This window comes from Balearica regulorum, chromosome 6 (assembly GCF_011004875.1).
Source record: "Balearica regulorum gibbericeps isolate bBalReg1 chromosome 6, bBalReg1.pri, whole genome shotgun sequence".
NCBI classification, from domain to species: domain Eukaryota; kingdom Metazoa; phylum Chordata; class Aves; order Gruiformes; family Gruidae; genus Balearica; species Balearica regulorum.
In genome coordinates this window covers 21729812-21751573 of record NC_046189.1, presented here as the reverse complement: position 1 = coordinate 21751573, position 21762 = coordinate 21729812, and the positions used below count along the sequence as shown (strand labels likewise).

Here is a 21762-nt window from a genome sequence, read left to right as displayed (position 1 = left end):
AGAAAAGCACAGTTTTGTGCAATTTAACCACTGTAAGATTGAAGTCTTGATACTGTAAGATCAACACTTGTGATACAATACCAAAGTTTGAATTTGTGAGACCATTAGATGTTTGAGGTGCTAGTAGTCCTCCTAGGTTTTGGGTAGATTAAGCATTATTTTTCTGTGCTCTGTCTTGTATTTTTACATGGTTGCTTACCTAAGAAAATATTATCTTTGCGGGGGGGGGTTTGTTGTTTTAGGGGAGAAGGGTTGCTGTTTGCTTGTTTGGTGTTTGATTTTGTTGGTTGTTTATTTTTTAACCCAAACTGGGAGCTATAATAGGTCAGTAGACAATGTCACAAATATTAAGAAGTTGATCCAAAAGTTCAGAGTCCATTGGTTTTGGCATCATCATCTAAATATCTCTCCTTAGGCATAACCATCTAGAAGGAATGCATACCTCTGGCTATGTCAGGAGCAGCATTAATTGGATTAAGTCCCCTTGAGTGAATCACGAAGTTAAAGGCTCTGGTACTGTGTTTTGGGGAACAGAAGAATGCAATGTGAGGGTAAAATATGGACTGCTTTAAGTCACAGTGGGGAACTTAGCAATGCTTCCTGTTTGAAAGAAATAAACATTCAGTATTGTTTAAACTCAGCCTCAGAAATGCTCCTTTGAGTAGTCTCACAGCAAACATCTTCTTCACAGCCACAGGAAATCTTTGCAGCAAAAATAGTTTTCAGTCTCAGCTAACGATTGCAGTAGCCCAGCTACGTGCTTCCCCGGTTCAATCAGATGGTGGGGATTAAAATGGAGAACAAGCTGTGTGATGGCGGTTCAAGCCTTCTCATCGTCTCCAGAACCAAGGCCTGGCCTGCACCTGTGGAATTTGCTTTAGACTCAGTTTGCCTTTCAGCCCAAAGCCTGAGCCCAGAGGCCTGTCAGCCACTGCCAGGAGTTGAGCAGCAGGTGACTGAGAACAAAAAGTCTGAAATTTTAGTGAAGTGAATTTCCATGGGAAAAACTTCAGGAGTCTGCAGTTTCTCTGAAAATAGTTTTCAGAGCCAGAAAATCAGTTTCTTCAACTGCAGGCAATGTGTTGAGCCCATGGCTAGTTGCTAAATATGAGGGGGTTTTTAATCTTAACTGTTTTGAAATGTGACATTCTTCCATTGGTGTTTGCGGCCCTTACTGTAGCAAAAGCATCTCTCTAAATAACAGCTACAATTCTGGAAGTAAAATGGCTCTTAATGTTTTTAACATTGTGCATCTATTATGTTTCATGTTTGTCAAAAGTGAGTTGGATAACTTGGATCCGTGCACACTGTTGCTGGGCAGCAGGCACTGGTTTGGCATCCGAGCTGTAAGGGGTGTGCGCGTGGGGTGTGGAGGGCTGGGTGCTGCTGGGGGTGTGCTGGGGGCTCTGCAGGAGTGCCTGCGCTCATAGCCCAGTCCGCCAGGTTTCCTGCAAAAGAAATGGAAGAAAGGGAAAACTGCAGGAGCAGAGAGGCATTGTGCCTCTTCAGCCTTAATCTTGGGGAGAAGCGGCCCTTTTCCTGGGAGAGTGGCCATGCTGAACTCGCTCTGCTGGACAGCAGGTCCATGGGGAGGACAGCGTCTTTCTGACACAGAGCGTGAACCCCGTGTGGTGGGCTCTGCAAAATGTGTGTATGGGACAGGGAAGTGCTTTGCTTGAACATTGCGTGAATAGTTTGTTTTTCTTAGCTGAAGTTTAATTTCGCATTTCAGAGCAGAAATTTGGAGGGAAGTTTTAAGGACAAAATTCATCAGGGTGATGAAGGCAACCTGGTTAGACACATGCATGAAATCAGTGAAGGGCTTGCTCAGCAATGCACTTAAATAGTTTTTGCTGAATTGAGCATGACACAGTATACCAGATTAGTTGACAGAGGCTCTCCAACTTTTCCATCTTCTTAGTGTTCTCTACTATGCTGAAACATCTTTAGAATTTCATTAGCAGCTCAAAGTTAAAAGGGTTGACAGGTTAAGAAACTGTCTTGTACTCTGGATCAGGAGTGTACTCACGTGTTCAACAAGAGTAGTCAGATCTGTTGCTGTACTCCTGAGGGTGTCTAGAGTGTTCATTTTAAAACTACATTAGAAAGTATTTTTTTTTTGTTACTGAACAGTAACTTTTTAGCCTGACTCTCTGCTGCAGTGTGCCACATCCATATTTGAAACACTGGCCTGGTAAGCACCAGCACAACCTGAAGGATTTGCCAGAAGGTCCATACGTTAAACAGGTTTGATCTCCCTCATTCTGAGCTCGAGCAGACCAGATGCAAGCCTGGTTCAATATGGAAGTCTTGTAGACATGTTGGTGCAGGACTGAAGTGAACCTCATAAACCCTATTGTAAGCAGACGGATCAAGTCTTCCAGAACACTTGTTCCTTTTTGAGCCCAGAGGAGGGCTACGAAGCTGATCAGAGGGCTGGAGCAGCTCTCCTATGAGGACAGGCTGAGAGAGTTGGGGTTGTTCAGCCTGCAGAAAAGGTGGCTCTGGGGAGATCTAATTGCAGCTTTCCAATACCTGAAGGGGGCCTACAGGAAAGATGGTGAGGGACTGTTTGTCAGGGAGTGTAGTGACAGGACAAGAGGTAATGGGTTCAAGCTGGAGGAGGGTCGATTTAGATTAGATGTTAGAAAGAAATTCTTTACTGTTAGAGTGGTGAGGCACTGGAACAGGTTGCCCAGAAGAGGTTGTGGAGGCCCCCTCCCTGGAAGTGTTGAAGGCCAGGTTGGATGAGGCTTTGGGAAATGTGGTCTAGTGGAGGGTGTCCCTGCCTGCAGCAGGGGGGTTGGAACTAGATGATCTTTGAGGTCCCTTCCAACCCAAACCATTCTATGATTCATCTGGATTTTTTTGGATTTAAATTAACCTAAAATGCCTTTCAAGCAGCACACTTTGTGTGAATGTGGGTCATTCAAATTTTGTGTCTTTATACAACTGACTGGAGAAGTGTTTCAAGTCTGAGGGACAGAGCAAATTCTCACAAAACAGAGCAGCTTCAGCTGTGGTCATCTTTCAGTTAAATGAGAATTGATGTGGTGGTCACCCACAATGTGATGCTTCAGCTGGTGTCCTCCATTGTATTGCTTTAATAGGGCAGTGAGTATTGGGGTTTTTTACTCTACAGCTGAAGCTGGGAATAGCATCCCTTAATTTTGACCACTTGTATGTATATTTCTTCTGACTGTAATGCCTCATAAATGTCACTCATTCTGTAAATGGTCTTAACTGCTGATTTAGTTTAACATGAATTTTATAGATCTCAATATATGTTAATTTGTAGATAACAAACATCTAGTTTACCTTTGTCTTTTTTTTGTATTTTATTTAAAAAGACAGTTACAAATTAAATATTTCCAGTTGTTACGGTCATTGGTGTTAGCAGGTAATGTGCAACATTTACTAAAACATTGAACATAGTTACTTAGCTAGTTAGACCAGATATATTCACTTACTGTATAATAATAAATTCTTTAATAACTTAAAATTAATTTTCTTCCAGACCTTCTTGCATTCATCTATTTGACCTTGGCCAGTGGATGTTTTGCTATTAATCACAGCAATAAACCATCTACAATTAGTGGTAAAACAATGGGGGAAACTCCTTGGACTTCTTTGTATGGGATTGAGATTCCAGTTGGGGTATTGAGCCGGCAGAATTTCCCTTTGAAGCCCACAGAAAAGGCAGCTAGCTGCCTGGTACAGAGCAGTGGAAAGTCCTTTGTAGCTCTGCTACCACTAGAGTTAGCTGATTAATGATGATAAACCTGCTGGGAGCCAATTCTGACTTTGCTTTGTTTGGAATTTTTCTTTATTGCAGTTTGACTGAGCCAGAAATTTGTTGAACAACAACTGTGGATGTTGTTTAGCAGGAATGAGCAATTTTTTTTCTACCAATACTACTTATTTTTTTTTTTTAAGAAGTTAGCACTTTGACTAGCTTTGTTTATCACCCAGTTCTGAGCCTTGCTTTATCTTCTGATGCTCAATCCAAGTAGACTTGTTTGGCAGGTTAGGGAAAAAGAGGAAAGATGACCAATAGCGTATATTATCATGTACTCGTAGGCATGTATCACCTTTGTAGCAGTTGAACAGTTGGTGCAAGTTGATTGTCTTTGGCAGACCCAAATAGCACCTGGTGGCTCTTGGCTCTGAGGTTTTTCCAAAGCTCCAGGAATTCTTCCACAGAGCGATCCATGGCTTTAGTGCAGATCTATGGCAGTGGCAGTGCTTTGGGATGCTGGGTGGAAAGTTAGGGAAATCAGTGTTTCTGAATTTGCTTGTTTGAGGAAAGAGCTTTTTTCTTTCCTCTGAGGTGACAGCTACTAGAAATGCTGCAACCAGAGTCTTTCAGATGTTTGTGCAGACTGGAAAATCCCTGAGACCCACCATCTAAAACTTAACCATTAACATATTTCAAATACTTTAGACTGCCTTTGAACTCCTCTATGGAATATTGCATCTCCCAACAGCAAGCTACAAATGCACTCAAATAAGTTATGAATTTTGCTTGGAGAAATGTGAAATAAAGGTGACGTTGAGGGGACTTTTCAAACAAGAAAACTCTTTGTGAGGCATTTATCATAACTGCTCACAAGTAGGAGTGAAAGAAGGGCACTGGGAGTGCTCAGCAGTGAGATTAGGTTAGACAGTTTTTCCATCCTAATATTTTTATTTCAGTGACAGCCTTCAAACTTTCACTAGATGAGATATGTAACCTTGAAGTTAAATGGCAGGTTTCCTAGCTGTAGGACCAGCCTAATGAGAAAATTGTTACCCAAATAAAACCTTCCTTCCTATTGCTGTCCTTGCTGTTTCTTCCATGTGTGATCTGAAGGTTTCTACCAGCACAACTAATATTTTGCCTCTTGAGTGCTCTATTTTTGCACTATCATGAGGAAGCTGCCAGCATGAAAGCTGCAAGATGTGTTGCTGGTATGACTGAACCCTTGAAGGGATTGGTATTTGTATCACATCAATTGAATAAATTAATCTCTGCAGTGCTGTGGAGGCTACAGGGTAAGAGAGTTTCTTTTAGCTGAAGTATCACACTTTAAATCTCATTGATGTTCTTACTCTACTCAGCTTGTCAGAGGGTTAGCTGTGTTAGACACAATGTTCCTTCTAAATACTTGTAAAAGTAGCTTTGAAGAGGAAGGTTTGGATTAACTTTTTTTTTTTTTTTACAAAGGAGCGTTTTCAGTTTTGAAACTATTCCAGAAATATCTGAACATACTTCAGTGCCAATTAACCGTAAGCTAATAGTTTTGCCAGTGGAGAGAAAATTGTAAGTGCTGTAAAATATGTAATTGAAGATGATTCACACTGCAGTATTGCCTCACACTAAGGAAGCTAGATCTCATCCTTTTATAAACATTATGAATAGCACCTCACTGCTGTTTTAGTCAAGCATGTTTGTGTAGTCACTCCAACCCTTGAAAAAAAACCCAGGAATTCCGGTAAGAATTCACCTGTTGAAGGCTTTTGTATTATCATGGTCCTGGTGTCTAATGACAAGCGAATTTCCCTGCAATAGGCATGCAAATTGTCCTCTGTCCTCTACTGACCTGCTAGTTTTCATGAAACTTTTAAGAACTGAATTATCCTTGAAAACTTATTTTTTCTTGTCACATTTAGGTGAAATTAGTATTTTCAGAGGGCTTTTGGGAGGCTAGGAAAAGCGGGCAGATAAGCACAATGCTAGATAACAAAAGTTGTAGAAAACCAGACCAAACTTTTGGTTCAACTTCTGTTAATGTGACCAGGATGTGGTGGTTTGACAGTGCTGTAAGAAATCATGTGTTGAACTGTAAAGTATGTAAACCTCGTATCCTAGAGTTAATCTCTTGTACCTTTTGCAGGTGGAGATTTACATTTTACCTTTATATATTTACCTATGGAGTACGGTTCCTGAAAAAGGTAGGCACTTACCTTATTATGCTTTCATAACACATCACAGATTTGTTTGAAGTCTCATATAGGTATAATGTAAATCACAAGGATAAAACTTATGTTCACAAAGAATAAAAATTAAAATTTAATTTGCATTCATAAAATGAGTTGCTACTGGCATTCGTAAGGAATACAAGTTCTTGTCAATATTTAATAAGGTAAAAAAAATTGGTATAGTACATGCCTAGTTCACTTCATTCGTTTTCATTATAGGTATTAAGCTGGTAGCAAGGCTTATCAAAGTATTCATCTCAGTTTCTGCATAATCCTTGTTTAAATGCCTCTGACAGAGATTGCTTTTTATTAACAAACAAATCCATTAGTGTTTTATAAAGTGCTATTTTTTGCCTGTTCTTTGTCTGATGTACTGTGGAAGTTTCCCTTCAATGCTGTGTGTCTGGTGATTTAAGCAGAGAAGGGTATTGATAGCTTCTAAACACCCTGGCATAGGACTACTAACCCTGCCATAGGCAGTAATATAGACTTATGGTACAAATTGTTTTTACAGTGTGACTAGTTCTCAGAGCTTTTGTGAAAGTCAGGCCCTATTTGTTTAATTCGGAGAGGTGCAATGTGTGGTCTTCAGTGCATTCATGTAATCTTATCATGTTTGTTTTGGACAAAAATTTGGCAGAAGAAAATTTATCCTAAATGTTTCTGGTGCTTTATAAGTAAAAGTAGCTATTAAAAAAAAAATCCTCATCTTTTTTATGGTTGTAATTCTTGAGGCTGTACAGGTGCCAGTAGGACTGTTAATGTGCCTGTGTGGAGAGGGGATATCACAGCTGTTCTTAGCTATTTAGCAGTAGTCAGCCCCAGAGAAAGTGTAATGTTGCACATGTAATGTGCAACCTCTCCCTGCCTCCTTGAACATGTATACTTCGTGCGTGCTTCATCCATTAACATGCTGTATGGTCCTGATCTGATACTCTGTTTTCGGCCTTTGATTCTGTACATGTCTGTGGTATGAAATACGAGAATAGTTATAATAAACAACTGTCACAACCAAAAAGGTTACTCGGCTTGTGGGTGCATAGAGATCATGACCATGGGTTCATAGGACTCTGTAATACACAAGGACACGGAGGCTTTATCCTTCGAATTTCTCTACTTTATTACAGATTACCTCAAATACCTCAAAAATCACCATTAGGAAGTATCACAAAGTCATTACTATAAAACATACCTATGATTAATAAAGTGAATCTCTCTCAGCACAAAGAAAGTGTCTGTTCCAGGAAAAACTCTGAATACTAGCATTTCTAAAGACTAAGAAGAATACAGTAAATGCATGCTTCATTACAAGCCATTGTGGGCTGTTTCTAAAGGCTGAGCTTGCATGTGCACCCTGCATATGGAAAGTGCAGGGTGTCTTCCTCCCAATTCAGCTTATCAGTGCAGTTTGAGGAGGGGCTGGCTGACTTAGCATAGTTGTTTGAACAAGGTATACCATTGCTTGCTTAACAAAGATCGATTGTGTAATTTTGCTGTAATTTTAACTTTCAACATGTTTAAGTTTTACAAAGAGAACTTCTTCATTATGTAATTGTGTATGTGTTTTTAATTACTCATTTTTACACAGTGTTGTAAATGAGTCTTGCAACATTTTATGCTATAGTAATTATTCCAGTGTTGTGCGTTGTATACTCGGGTCTTTTACATGGGAATACCTGTAAATTAACAAAATTATGATTGTGATTTGATTGTATTTCCATTTACACCATCTCCCTAGTAACATTGTGTAGCTAAAAGTAAGTATAGGCTTTTGGCTGTTCATCAAACACCAGAGATTTTGCTGGGTCCATTTAGGGGGGATATCTGGGTTGGCAAGGAATAAAATCCAGACTCCAAAATCTGGAGGGAGACACTTCTTTCAGAGCTTCACTACAGTACCAAAGTGGATAGTCCTTTTAAATTTGCCTTGGTTTTCTTAATGGAATAGGTGCAAAGAAACACTTAATTGCTTCCTTAGGAAGCTAGTGAAAAAAGTTAAGCATAATAAATTCTCTTACAAATTTGATAGAAAGATCTTTCCTTGAAAAAGCTGTTATGCCTGGAGAGAAAGTCCATTTCATAGTCAGTGGTGTCTTGCTGTGCTAATGCTACAGTAGAGATCTGCATTTTTTTTTTAATAACAAGGTCTGCTTAAGACCATCTCTAAGATACCTAGTCCAGAAGACTGATAAGCATGTTGAATGAGCTCAGTTTCTTTGTTGGCTCTTGAATTGCCAGGGAACAAAACACTCTGACTTCTATATCATTGTCCTTCCCTCCTGACTTGACCTAGTCGCCTTGCAACCTGCCACTCCTTTGCTTTGCTGCATATGTTGCTGACCTGATGGAATTTTTTTTTTGTTCACATTTGGCTCTCTTAAATGTTCCTTCCTTAATTTGAGGGTGAAATTAATCTTTACCTACAAGACTGGCATGGAGCCTGTCAATTACTTAAGCACCACTTTGAACTAGCTTTGAGGTCTTTTGCTTTGTGCTGGCCCTTTGCCTAAAGGTGAATTTCACTTTTTGAATTCTTTCTGAAAACACCTTTGTCATAACGCCCATAGCACATGAATCATTGTTACTTTGTCTTCTACTGTCACCTTCCCTATTTGCTGTATAAAGCAATATTACTGCATCAGTGCAGTATCAGCAGAAGGGTGAATGTCTGTTTTCTTGTGCCCACCAAACCGCGTAAGGAAGATCTAACCAGGATACTCTGACAAACCACCATTCTTGCAAAGAGTGTCGTTAAGTCTTTGGTGGCTTTGTAGAGCTGACAAGCTTATCTGGCTCTTTGAGAAGATGTGCCCAAGCTTAATAAGCACTAACTAGTTAGCAGACTTATCAACTCTGTTTTAGTTCTGAAAGTGTGATACTCTCCGTGTGGGCACACATGCCGATGTTAATTTATTTTTAGAGCGGTAGTAACTAAAAGTGCATTAAAGTTTTACATTTGCTTGGCTAGAGCATCTCACAAGGAGAAAGAGATCTGGGGTTTCAGCTTTGATTTTTCGCTTCCCTACAGAAGCATATGAAAGCTAACAAAGCTGTCATTTGGAGCAATCCTAGCTCTTTTTAAAATGCCATGGCAAGCTTGTCTTTGTTGCTGTCCGTGACTGCACTTAATGGCTGATCTAGATAAAGGAAATTTCTACACCCAATAAAGCAACATGTAAGTCTTTGTATTAACAACTGCACATGATATATCAATTCTTTTGCCATGCTATAATTGCTGAGTAGGTTGCTGGAGATCTAAAAACTCTCTCTTATCAAACTGTTCTCTTGGGTTTTGTCTTTTTCCAGTGACAGATGTATGCTGTTAAGTCATAAATAAAGTAAAAAAGTCTTACTTCTATTGAACAATATTTTAAAAAAAATCTCAATTCACAGGGAAAAAATGCCTGACATAAAGCTTTGTCTTCAAAGTTTGCTCTGTTGTAAACCTGTTTCAAGTAAGTTTTTGTCTTAAAAGTGTCTGTAGGACACTTAGTTTGGGCCATTTTGCTGAATAAAGTTCACCATGAACTCAGGAAAATCCTTTAGTTTGAGAAGGCAGAGGATTGGCGGTAGGGTGTCCTGCGTGTGACTGTTGTAGGCCGTGGTATCATAATCAGGCACTGATATTGTATATGATGGTTTTCAGCAATGTAAAATGCACAAGAACCGTGCTTCCACCCTCTCTCCCTCCCTGTATCCATATGGACATCTGCTTTCCACAGACTCTGGATCATAGAACAGCTACTTCAGAGCGCTCTCCCCCACCTCCTGCCAATTCCACCGCTGAACTCTCAAGGCAGGAGACCTCTATGGAGTTCACACTAGTCTTGTCCTCGGTGCCTCCTAACTCAAATGGGCATATGTTGTCAACTTTGCCTTTGTTGCGGTAACATGTCACTCATGAAGTGACATTGTATGAACAAACTTATTTTCTTATAAGGTGTATAATGGCGTACACCAAATCCAGCTACTTCAATGTTTCCTTTTGTTGGGCCTAAAGAAACAGTAAAGTGCAACTTCTACCATTGGTGTCTGCCTTCTTCAGTCAGGAGGTGATTTTAAACTGCAGCTTGGTGATTGGTATGTCTTATAAACATTTGCAATATCAAGAATACGTGCCCCCTTCAAGAGTTACAGTGAAGTGAGAGAATTAAGTCTTTGGTAAGAGAGTAGAGAAGGCAAGGCCAGTTGCTTTCTTACTCATAGATGCACCACACGTATAAGAATAGTTCAAAGCCTTCCAGAATACTCAGCCAAACCATTGCATCACCTGCAAATTGTGTCTTAATATGTATGCATAAGAGACAACAGACTTTTAAAAAAATTTTTTACCTTAGAGTTATTAGTATTTAATTGTCACACTAGACATTCCTCCCTTCCCCAGCTCTGTGTGCCTTCAGCCTTTTTTTTAACTCTCCTTTGCATCAGAATAAGTAAATGAATATTCCAGAGCTGCAAGGTTTAATTTTATTAGGGGTTTTGCTGTCATTGTCTGTAACTAGTGAAGTAATTAGTGACATTTCAATGTTAAAGCATCTCAAAGATGAAGTTGTTTCCTTGGTCTTGGTTTCTTTTTTAAATGTTCCTTATAAATTTTTGGTGCTTCTTAAAGTCCTCTCTAATACTTTCAATTGTTGCTATCTTATTTATATTACCAAATGGCGAAATAGTGGGATGAGACTTTCTGCTTCCCAAAGAGTATCTCATTGTTGAAGTGGAATGTATGTTTGTCTCTGTTCTTCCAAACCAGAACTTTCAATTTGAGGAAAATGAGCTGTTAACTTTCTAGGTAACAAGTCTAAAGCAGATGTTGGGAGATTGGTGGGTTTGTCACTCCACCCCAGTGCCCTGTAGCACTGTGTTTCAGGACATGCCCTGCAGTCAGGAGCACACTCTGCTCCAGGCTGAACTCCCATCTCTCACAGACTCAGTGGTGCAGAATGCTCCGTCCTCCTTCCCAGCATGCTGGCTAATGCACTGAAGGGGTGAAATAGGTCATTGTAATTGGGATTTGAAATCACCTCTGTCATTTCTGATACTTTGAGAAGAGGGGATTGATGTAAATGTAGGTTAGTGTTCAAGCCAGTTCCCTTTCTACCTCAAATATTACCATTTTCAAGGGCAGATTTGGTGGTGAATATTCTTCTATGTGAGGAAACTGACTGAGACACCGACTTTCAAAGAGAAAGTGAAGCTTTCTTTAATTACTCACTGCTAACTCCGTTACTCACGGCACATTTAAATGATTTGGAGCTAAAGAGTGAGTGGCCCACAAAATCCTTTAATGCAAGGAATTCACCTTCCCGTCCGCTCCTCATTGCCCCATTTTTGGCAAAATGGCAAAAGCTAGATGTGACCATCCCATCTTAGTTTTCAGGCTTCTGAAAGAGACGGTAGGTCAAGCCTTGCTACAGTTTGGCAGTATGGACCGAAGCCAGTCCTTTCACCTAATTGCTTCATCTGAAGTGAAGCCCAAATTAAAATAGCTGTGTATTTCTTTTAGAACACCCACAGACTCTCCCCAAAGTAAATGTTTACTTTGATTTTTTTTTTTTAATTTGCCTATCTCGCACTTCTCCTGTAATTTATACATATGAAACCAGAGTGGGGGGTTTGCTTTTAGTTTTACTTTTTCAACTCATTTCCATAGTTCTTGTTTTTAAATTGTGGTGAAAAAGGTGATTTTATCGTATTATTTAGATATATACATACAAGGTGTAGAACATAAATGCTTAGAGTAGGTGACCTTAAATGTAGATCTTACAAGTTCTATATTTACACTTTTGTTAGGCTAACAGTAATCCAGAGTAAAGACAATGATAAGAAATGATCTAATACAAACCTAGTATTCTTGTGTGGGTGGTAGCAGAGCCCTAGCAGCATTGGGAAGACTTTTATCTTCATGGATAGTGCGTGATGGAGAATAGTGCTAGTTAGTGGCTTAGAAGACCAATGTCCAAGTTGACCTGTGATGTAATGACATTCACTCTTACACAGAGATATTTGGCCTCAAATGCTAACATCACTGTTAAGTACGACTATGAAAACACAATATGATCCTACGTCTTCCTAGCAGTTGGCATAATAACCTGCATGTTCCTTTACCCTGGTAATAAATATACTACAGAATTCTTTGTATATTTATAAATCACTAAGATTTGAAGCATAAAAGATAACTAACCAATTATGTTTCCACTCTGATCATGTATATGCAAATTCTTCCCCTTTCTGACTGCAGCTGAGATTTTTGAGCATGTTGTATACCGTTTGTTTCATTTGCATCTCTACAAAACGCTTCCTTGCAGAGCACCACACAGTATTGATGCCAACAAGACATTAAGATCCAGTGACATATAAACTGACTGCTTTGCTTATCGCTAACATAGGAACTAGATAACGTTTTTTGTTTTCTTCAGTAATATTTGCAATTAAATCCATGGTGGCTTGGCTCATTAAGAGTTAATGATCTGATTGTGTTTCCATTAAATGGAAAAATTAGCATTAGCTTTGGTGATAAAGAAACAGAGGGTGGAATTCAAGATTGGCTTGTTACTTGCTTGCTGATCCTTGGTGCTAAGCAGTATCTGTATAACTCTGTAGAATGAAAAACTTCTACAAACATCTGGAAACAAAGCTTCCAGGTGACATATGGTGACTTTTCACATTCAGTTTCCTTCCTTTAATTGCCCATGAGAATTACAAACTCATGAAAGAGCTTGAGTTCACCACAGGAAAGAGTCCTGTGAAGTCTGTATTGAGACTTGGGAACCTGAAATTGCAGGTAGTATCCTACTAGGAAAAGGACCATCTGCCTGGAAAAAAACCAAAACAACTTCTGACTTGCTCTTTTTCAAATTTACTGTTGAAGTAAGGCTGATGATATGAGGATGCTGTGGCTGCGTTTAAAAAATGCCAAGTGCAACAAGCTTCTGTATGTATGCAGCTGATTGAGTGGCAGTTCTGCATCTCCCTTCCTAAGGAGCCATCCCCCTAGAACAGAACTGTCTGCCATGTAATTGCAACTGCTAGGGGTGCAGATAGATTGCAAAACAACAGGAAAGCCATATCGAAGTGTAAATTTGACTCAAAAAGCCTGCTCAAGTGACATAATGTAGGAAGGCAGCTGGAAAAATAGCAATGTAGTACCAAGAAAAAAAACCCTGAACAGGTAGAGCTCCACTTGCACTGTTATGAAGTTCTCCTTTCTTGAAACTATGGAATGATTCAAAAGAAGAAAGTGAAGTGCTTATCCTCATGTGTGCACTAACCACTAAGCTAGCCAATTACTGTGTGGCAGCAGGAGATGCGCTGTTAGTGGCCTACAGTTTCTATGTGCACTTCCAGAGAACCTGACTTCCTAATGCTTTTTTGTGAGTGAGATGCTTCATTGTGCTGCTCAGTTGGGTTGGCATGTTCTTTGCCTCTTTTTGGAATAAAATAGCAACAGCAATACATGCAAATGTTACAGTCCTGAGAGACTAGTATAGCATTTGGAAATGCTGTTTTAGATTGCTTATAGTCAAGAATTTTAGAGCCTAAAGTCAGGCCACCTTCATTTGAAATACAAAAAAGAACTTACCATGGTGCGGTGGCTACTTTTGACATTGTTTCTGTATTACAGTTCACCTGTAGTTCTTTGTTACTGAGATTGTTAACCTTAGAGGAATTAAATAGTTGTTGATATGCACAGCAGCTTCATAGAATTGTTATATTTGGGGAAGAAGGCATCTCTGAAGATTCTGAGTTCAAATGTCTGTGGGAAATAAGACTGTGACACAGGAGCAATAAGACATTTACCTGGAGGGGTGTCTCACTTGCCATTCTGGTTTTGGAAGTTTCCTGCTATTTATCTTTCTATCAATTTTGCAGCTATTTTGATATTAAACTATTTAATAGCCTGACTGTATGCTGTGTCTTGCATCTGTTCTATCACTGGTACTTTGTCTTGAGAGCAACCTGAGGTCTGTTCTGGGTACGATCATATGTTCAGAGATCATCACTTTTAGCTGTTAAATAAGACAATTTTGGAAACACTGTCATCGCTTTGTCCTTAAAGGAAATGTATCTCAGTTTATGGTACTATCACTAAGCTGATAAATTGGTGATGACTTATTTTAGTCAGCTTCAGGTCCTAATAAAATTCAACTGCTGTTACTCTGCTCTGGTTGGTCATGGTAAGATGTTTTGAAGGACCTCCAAGAGGCAGTGGATTCTTACTTTTGGCCAAAGTAATACAGCTCAGATGCTCTAAGAAAAAGTGAGAAGTCACTATTAGTGTAAAAATCACTACAGCACTTCTGTATGCATTTATACCATTAATCTTTTTTCGTTTGAATGGAAACTTTTCTTAAAAGACAATGGATGAAAATCACAACACTGCCAAATATTATCCCAAAGTTATCTCCAGTGTTGGAAAATTTAAGGTTGAATTGAGTCACTTTTACTATTTTAAAGAGCAAGTATGTTTTTTTCTATTATGAAATACGTATTTCACTGTACTCTCTTCACCTGTATGTTTCGCAGCCGTATAGGATCTCAGCAGGCTTGTGAGATGTTCAGCAGACATTATAACACTTCCCTTCACTGACTCAATAAAGGCAGTTTATTCAGTCACAAATTGTCTAATAAACAAGGAAGATTCTAATTTCACAGCTATACATTGGAGATTTTTTGTCACTGGTGCTGTTTTTCTTAATTGTTCCCTATGAGCTGAGTGGTATCTCCATGGAGGCAATGGAGGGTACAGGTTTGTTTGATTACTTATTTGTTTCTCTCCTTTCCTGACCTAGTTTGTGTAAGCCTTGCAAAAGAATGACCTGATCTTGCAAAGTCCGACGTGAGTGAGATCACTGGTAGTTTTCTACGTGCTATGCAGCATTTGTTTTCTGGCTTTTCTATCTCAAGACTGGCCATGGAAATCTCATGGATTATCTGAAGATGAGTAGTTGGGAGGAGGTACAGCTTTATCCTTGCAGTTCTCTTGGAAAGGCTGGTTTGTAATAACAGTCCGTTTCCCTGTGGTCAGTTCTGTTTTGTGCAGCCCAGGGCTTGTTGGCACTGGGAGTGGCAGGACTGTACTGGGGAGAAACTAGATTTTATATAATTCTATATAATCTTTCCTTTCCCATATATGCCTCAGTTACCTCTTGTATCAATATTTTCTACTCTCTCTCCACCCCACCCCCACCCCACCCCCCACCCCCCCCGCCGAATCTCTACACTGCTTCTCCCCACTTCTGAAGTGACTTTATTTTTGGGGAGTGGATTTGGGAATCCTGTAAGTCTGCAGGTTTGACTTGTTCCTATGGATTACAGAAAGGCTGTCTTGTTTCATTCCCCTCTTGTTGCCATCTTTTTACCCTGATCATTTTATCTAGTATCAACACGTTTTCCCAAAGAAAGAGATAGCAGTGACCTTGATTTAACTCTCTGGGTCAATCATGGTCCAGCAGACATGCACCAGGGTCTTTAATCTTTCTGGAGGTTATTTGCTCCTGTCAGTTCTCTAAAATATGAAGAGGACAAACAGGGAATTTTATCTTTGTACATTGCAGTTTCCAAAGTGCAAGTGAAAATGAGGTGCCTCTGGCTCCCTCACTGATACCATGCCCTGTCACCTGATGGCTCAGTATGACAGAGGGCAGCCGGGATTGGGATTGATGGGCTCTGGAGGTGCGGGGGAAGCAAGCCAGGCTGCAGCTTCTTTGAAGCCAGCTGGCCTTTCTCAGTTGTCCAGCAACTCTTCACTGTAGTCACACTATGGGAGATACACACGGTAGCCTTTTCAAAAGCCTCGTGCTGGTTGCAGTGTTTTATTTATCCATGACTTTTATGAATGCTTTTGAAGTCATCCTGCCAGTTTCCTGAGATAGCAGTTGTGTTGTAGCAAAGGTGGCTGCATCTGCAAAGAGCTGTTGAAATATTCATGTGGAGCATGACCATGAATGGTTTCTTTTCCTAATGTCACTGATTCTGTAAAGATACTGCTGAAGAGGATTCTTCCTAGCTTGATGACAAGTTTTGGAGCTGACATTTTAGCTGCTTTACTTTACTGTGCTGTATTTGTGGTTTACTGTGCACACTAAGTCATGATACTGTGAGGTCTGCAGTGGAATGAAGTTGCTAATAGAGAAGATATCTGTGCTTTCAAACAAGCTTATGTTACTCCTTTAGTTGGTGTTGGATTGAGAAATGAAGAAATAAATGGGAAATAATTTCAAAAATTATCCTGTTTGAAATGAAACCTGCAGTCATTGGGCTGCAAATGCTCTACTCTGGGGCTCATGCATTGTTGCAAATTAGGTTCCAGATAAATAAATGCAAGTATATATTCTTAAGACATATATAACTAACCAGTACATAGCGCTGATAATGTGCTTCCTAAAAGCCCTGTGTTTTACAAGTATGATAGCTCAGAAATGCCCTGTTGAATAAAAGCCCTTGGACTTTGAGATCATTCTCGCAGGATTCCTGTATAGGGTCTTCCCCTCCACTCCAGCTGGACTGATCCCGTGCTTCTGATTCATGAGCAATGTGCGGTTTCTGAAACCAACAGGTACAGAGGTGGCAAGTGTGTTTACTTGGGCTTCTAGATTTTCGTTTGGCTCAGGACCATGAAATTGCCCTTTCATAATCTCAAAACAAAAGTTGTGCTGCAATTCAAATGGGGTTTTAGTTAGAATATTGATGATATTGTTCTGGAGGAAATAAAAAAGTTTGAGTGCAGAAATTAATAGTTTCAAATTCTTCACACACGTCTTCTACAGTGTAAAGGGAACATCCTTCATGGGAGCTCTTCTAATGACTACTGTCATTAGAAATAATAAATGAATTTATTTTTCCTCAGTATTGTATGGGAATCATAAGAGGACATCATTCATGCTTAAAGTACCGACAACAACTCTTTTCCACTGGAAGCTATCCTATACCAAAGATCACCTGTAATAGCAGAGTTCCCCAAGGCACCAATTGGTAGCTGTGGCTTTTTTAACTTTTTTGGATTAATATTACTATAAAGATTCATCATGAGTAGGAATCAATTTTGGTAGATCTAAACTGTATTTAAAAAAAAATGTATTGCAAAACACCAGCAGCTGCCAAACTGAAAAATAAATTGCTGTATTGAAAATGCACAGTGCCCTAGATGGTATTCAGACTTTCTAGCAGTAAAACAGACTTGAATCTGTTGTAAAAGTTTCTCAGCTATTGGAAACATAATTGCAGACCTCATTGCATATTACTTAGGGCATTTGGAGCAGAAAAAAATGAGCTGCATCAGAATGGTCAGTATTTCATTTATCATTTCCATCTCCTCTTGCCATACCTGCTGCACCTACTTTTTCATGAAGGTAATGCTTCTGGATATTTTGCAGAACAAAATAATGAAAGAAACACAGCATCTCAGAAATATTCACACCACTGTTTGGAATACATCTGACCATTTGATTCTTAAAATGAGACTACTTAAACCAGGCTAAATTTTTCTGATTTTAACACTGAGATACCAAAGCATGAGTTTGCGAAGTTTCTACCAGTTTGGTGTAAACCAGAACTGACTCTAGAAAACAAGAATGTGACAAGAGCTGGAAGCAGGAGGTTTCCTTCCAGAGCCCTTGCTGCTGCCCTCTATCTCCTTCGTTCTTGAATTACTGGAAGCAGGCATTCAATTGGGCAGTCTTTCTAGTTTAGTCTGCATCTGTTGTGAGGTTTCCTTCCCATGTTATACCTGAAAGTTTGTTATATTCTCTATTACTGAACCGCTGTCATTACTTTTGTTCAGTGAGCTTATCTGCCTGATACTGGATAAATATTCTCATTTAAATGAAGAGTGTCAGAGGCCACTCTGGAGCCCTTTTAACACAGTGCTGATATTTTATGTTTTACTGTGCTATTAACAGAGGGATAATGTGATACATATGCCACTCAGGGAGGAAATGAAGCCTGCCTGTGGCAGATTGTACTTGCTGTAAAATTGATTTGGACTCTGTTTTTCTTGATTACTTTTTTTTTTTAATCAGAAAACAGATTGCTAAGTATCTGTAAGTGACGAAAACTGTTAAGCTAAAATAATTTTGGATGTTTAAATCCAATCATACTCTTATTCCTTTCCATGAAAGTAGGCCTGAGCATTAGGTGCTAAATAAAACAATTTCTAATTCACTCATGCCAGAGACAACTGAATGATGCTGTTGTGAAAAAGAAGAAATGCCATATTATGTTTTTAAATAAGCATCATGAGTGGAAAAGGTTTCCAGTAAGACCAAAGTTAGATCCAATCTAATGGAAAAGGAATTTGTTTCAGATATCTCTTCAAAAGGGCATAAAAATTGTTGAGGGCATTTAGGAGAGATTAATAGAGTGCTTTGGATGTCTGAGATACAAATCACGAGTCATGCTGTGAGAAAGATCAAAGTCAGTGGAGAAACTTAATTTTAAATGACTCCAACACTTCAGTGTACATCAAAAAGGAAAATGAATGCATTTTGGACAATAAGGATTCGAAGGCCAGTCAGCATAGGAAATAATTTATTGTGTAAGCTGTTGGAACTTAATAACTGGATCAGGCAAAAGAGGACAAAGCTAAACCAGCTGGCAGAATGAATTTGTGGTTGAAAGGAAACAGAAGGTTTTTGAAAGAAACAAGCAAAAGGAGAATATCAGTGATATTCCTAATTCAGTGACAGGACACTGATGGCAACAGGACTTTCAAATGCAGACAATGGGGACAAATTTGACATAAGCATGGCGAGGAAAAGCACTGCACTAATTTAAAAAATATATCTAGAATTGAATTCATTTTATCTGCTTGGAATCCAGCTGGGGGCATTTAATAACATCAGAGTTATAAGTAAATGGTCTGTAATCAGCAATTTGGAGAGTTAAGCTGGCATCAAGCCACACACAGCATCTTTACTACTCATACACTGTTCTGACTGGTTAAAGAGGGGCTGCCAGACCTTGTGTCTCCCTGTGAACTGGTGTCCAGTTTTTACTTCAGCACATTATTCATCATCTTGGCAGCCCAGCTTTCTGAAAGATACAAATTTTGCAGTGTCTTATACATAAAAATAGCAGATCTAGAGGAAATACTTCCAGAAGTGGTTTTTTGGGGCAATTTTATGATAAAAATAGCTTTAATTCATCTGGAAACTAAGGTGGCTCATTCATACCTGGAGCAAAGTATTTAGCACAGCACTCTGCTATTGCCAGGAGCTTTTCATGTTTTGCTGTTCAGATGAATGAAGCAGTCCTATTTTCCACAGCTAATTGAACCTGACCAAAGAGTACATATTTGGATATAAGAGCAGGTTAATAATAATCTGACTGGTTCTTTGAGTTGCTATTATTGAGTTGAACTCACTATTGAGGCAGTGAGTTGCAGCAGGATAGCTGTATCCTCACTTAAGCTAGTATAACCTTTAGAACAATATGTATTTTTATACTATAAGGGCTTTGAGTCATAGAGCTGCTTCACTTTACCCTTAATGTAGTAGGGAAAAGAAGCTGTTAGATACATTATCAGTGACTGTATTTTTTTTCATATTATATTCCCTTCCAGTGGTACCCCATTACAGTTCTCAGAGCTTTCTTATTTCTCCTGTCTGTTGATGGTCTTGGCTACTGGCTATTGAACAATGACAGGAGGTAGCATGTGGAAGTACTGCTTTCAGTTCAAATCTAATTCAGAGTTTGGTTCTGTTTTTTAACTGCTGTTATCTCACATGTGACTTACGGAGTTTCACCAGGGATTTTAGGTTTTTGTTTGTTGTTGTCTTGTCCTGTCCTGTCCCGTCCCCGAGATTTGTAGGCTCAATAAACTGAGGGAGAACAAACTATCCTCTTGACCAGTTGCTCTATGTTTTTGCTGTGCCCAGAATTTACTGTTTATGGTTTCGTATAAAATCTTAATACAGATTTAGCAGTTATAAAACATAAGCATAGTTCCTCTGCTCCCATCTCTACCAGCCATTTTTATTGCTAGTTGTTTTAGTAGATCAATTGCAGAAAAAAACTGCAAGTTATGTCTGAATAGATCCACCAGGAGGATGACAAATGGAAAGAACAAAAGGTTTGTATCTGTGCGCTTCCGCAGGCAGAGGGGAAGGTGAAAAACAAAGAGGAAATGGATGTAAGTTTTATGTAGCCTTAGACAGTTTTAAAGGTTTGGGAAATTATTTTGGCTGTCTTCCTTTGCTCTAGTGAAGTAAATGTTATCACAGCCACTGACTCGGAACTTGAGCTGGGAAGAATTCCTTGCAAACTATGTTTTTATATTAAAATTAGTTAGCATACTCTCTCCCTGCCCTCCCCTCATTCTGTTAGAGGAAAATACAAGAGAGGTTTTCTCACTGGGCTTTTTCCAGGCAGTAGTTAGTACTTGTAGCATTATTAAATACACCAAGAAGTAGTTCAGTAGTAAAGACACCTGCAGCTCCATGGGTGAATTGCCCTGATGCAGTCTGTATGCACTAACCTCAGAAAAATGCAACAGTCACTGGAGTGGGAAGGCAAGAGTCTAGTCTGTCTTTACTTGTTGTGTCTTAGGGTTATGTCTCATTTTAGCTGTGCCCAGTGACTGAAGTGCTTAGAAATGGGTCCTTATCTAGTGATGATCACACTGGTGTGCCTGGAGATGGGGAGCTTTCAACCTGCCTGTTCCAGCGACCTGTTCTACTCCTTTGGTCGTCAGGTGGGACTTGGTGGCGTCTCTGTGTTTAGAAGCAGTCAACTTTTCTGTCAGGGTTTTAGCGGCAACACTGAAAGTGAGGCGAAAGGCTTCCTTACCAACCGCCTGTAATGATACTGTGTGATTCAAACACACTCTTGCCTCTCTGGGGATAAATCTTGGCCCTGTGAACTGGAGAAATCCTGTATTTCCTAGTAAAAATTCTGCAGATGCAATAGCTTTCTAATTTGCAGGCTGTCAGAGATGATTTTGAGACCTCGCCGCAATGTGCTTTTACAAAGGTACAGCAAAACACAGCAGTTGGAGTGGAAGGTGGAGCGGTTTTGTTTGGTTTTTATCTATACAACTTTTTTCCAGTAGGAAGTGTAGGTTCATAAATACTACAGTCCTAACGATCTGGTTTTGTGTCTGAAATTGTACCTCAATGCTCTCTTAGTAAGGAGTTGTTGTTTTGTTATTATTAAAAATTGACTCTGTCTCCTTTTGTGGGCTTCATGGAGCAATGGAGCATGTTACCAGTCAGTGAGGCAAGCCCTTACGGCACACGGTGAACCCCGCAAAGGAAAGCAGCTCCATGGGGATTTCCGAAAGTCAGCATCAGGAGTACGATGGAGGGTGTGGTAAACACTTCCCATCGGTGCATGGCATGGGAGTCAGCAGCTAGCCAAAGAAGTCAGACAGATGCGCTGTTCTGGCAAAGCAGCCACAGATAGGAGCTATAATTACAGAAAGTAGATGTGCAGTGATGAGTTTAATTATTAACCACTTTCCTGTGTGCCTTTGAGTAACTGCAATATCAGAGCACAGAGTGCTGGAAACCCTGGAGCTTCGTTGAAGCTACATCCTGTAGGAAAATGAGAAGTACTCTGAAATCACACAGCTCTGAAGTGATCTTCCAGGGACAACTGCCATATTTATTTTTTTAATGATTTGCTCTTGGGATTTTAACTGGTCTCTTGAAGGTATAGTTTTACACAGGTCACCCTCCTACCATGGTATGGCTTGCCAAATGGAAACCTCAAGCACTCTCTCTTTACAGACTAATTCCAGACCTACAGTTGCCTGTTGTCTGTTTTAATAAAATAAATCAATAAATATCCTAGATGCAAATTCTA

At 39.6% G+C, this 21762-nt stretch overlaps 1 protein-coding gene across 3 annotated transcripts in view; it reads left to right on the top strand.

Moving 5' to 3' along the window:
- The window catches only part of CERS6 (ceramide synthase 6), a 133575-nt gene that overhangs the window by 65731 nt on the left and 46082 nt on the right, over positions 1-21762 (top strand). For all 3 annotated transcript variants that reach the window (XM_075756744.1, XM_075756746.1, XM_075756745.1), the window contains exon 4: positions 5877-5934. In XM_075756744.1, the coding sequence (XP_075612859.1) occupies positions 5877-5934 (58 nt within the window). The remainder of the gene's footprint in view (positions 1-5876; positions 5935-21762) is intronic.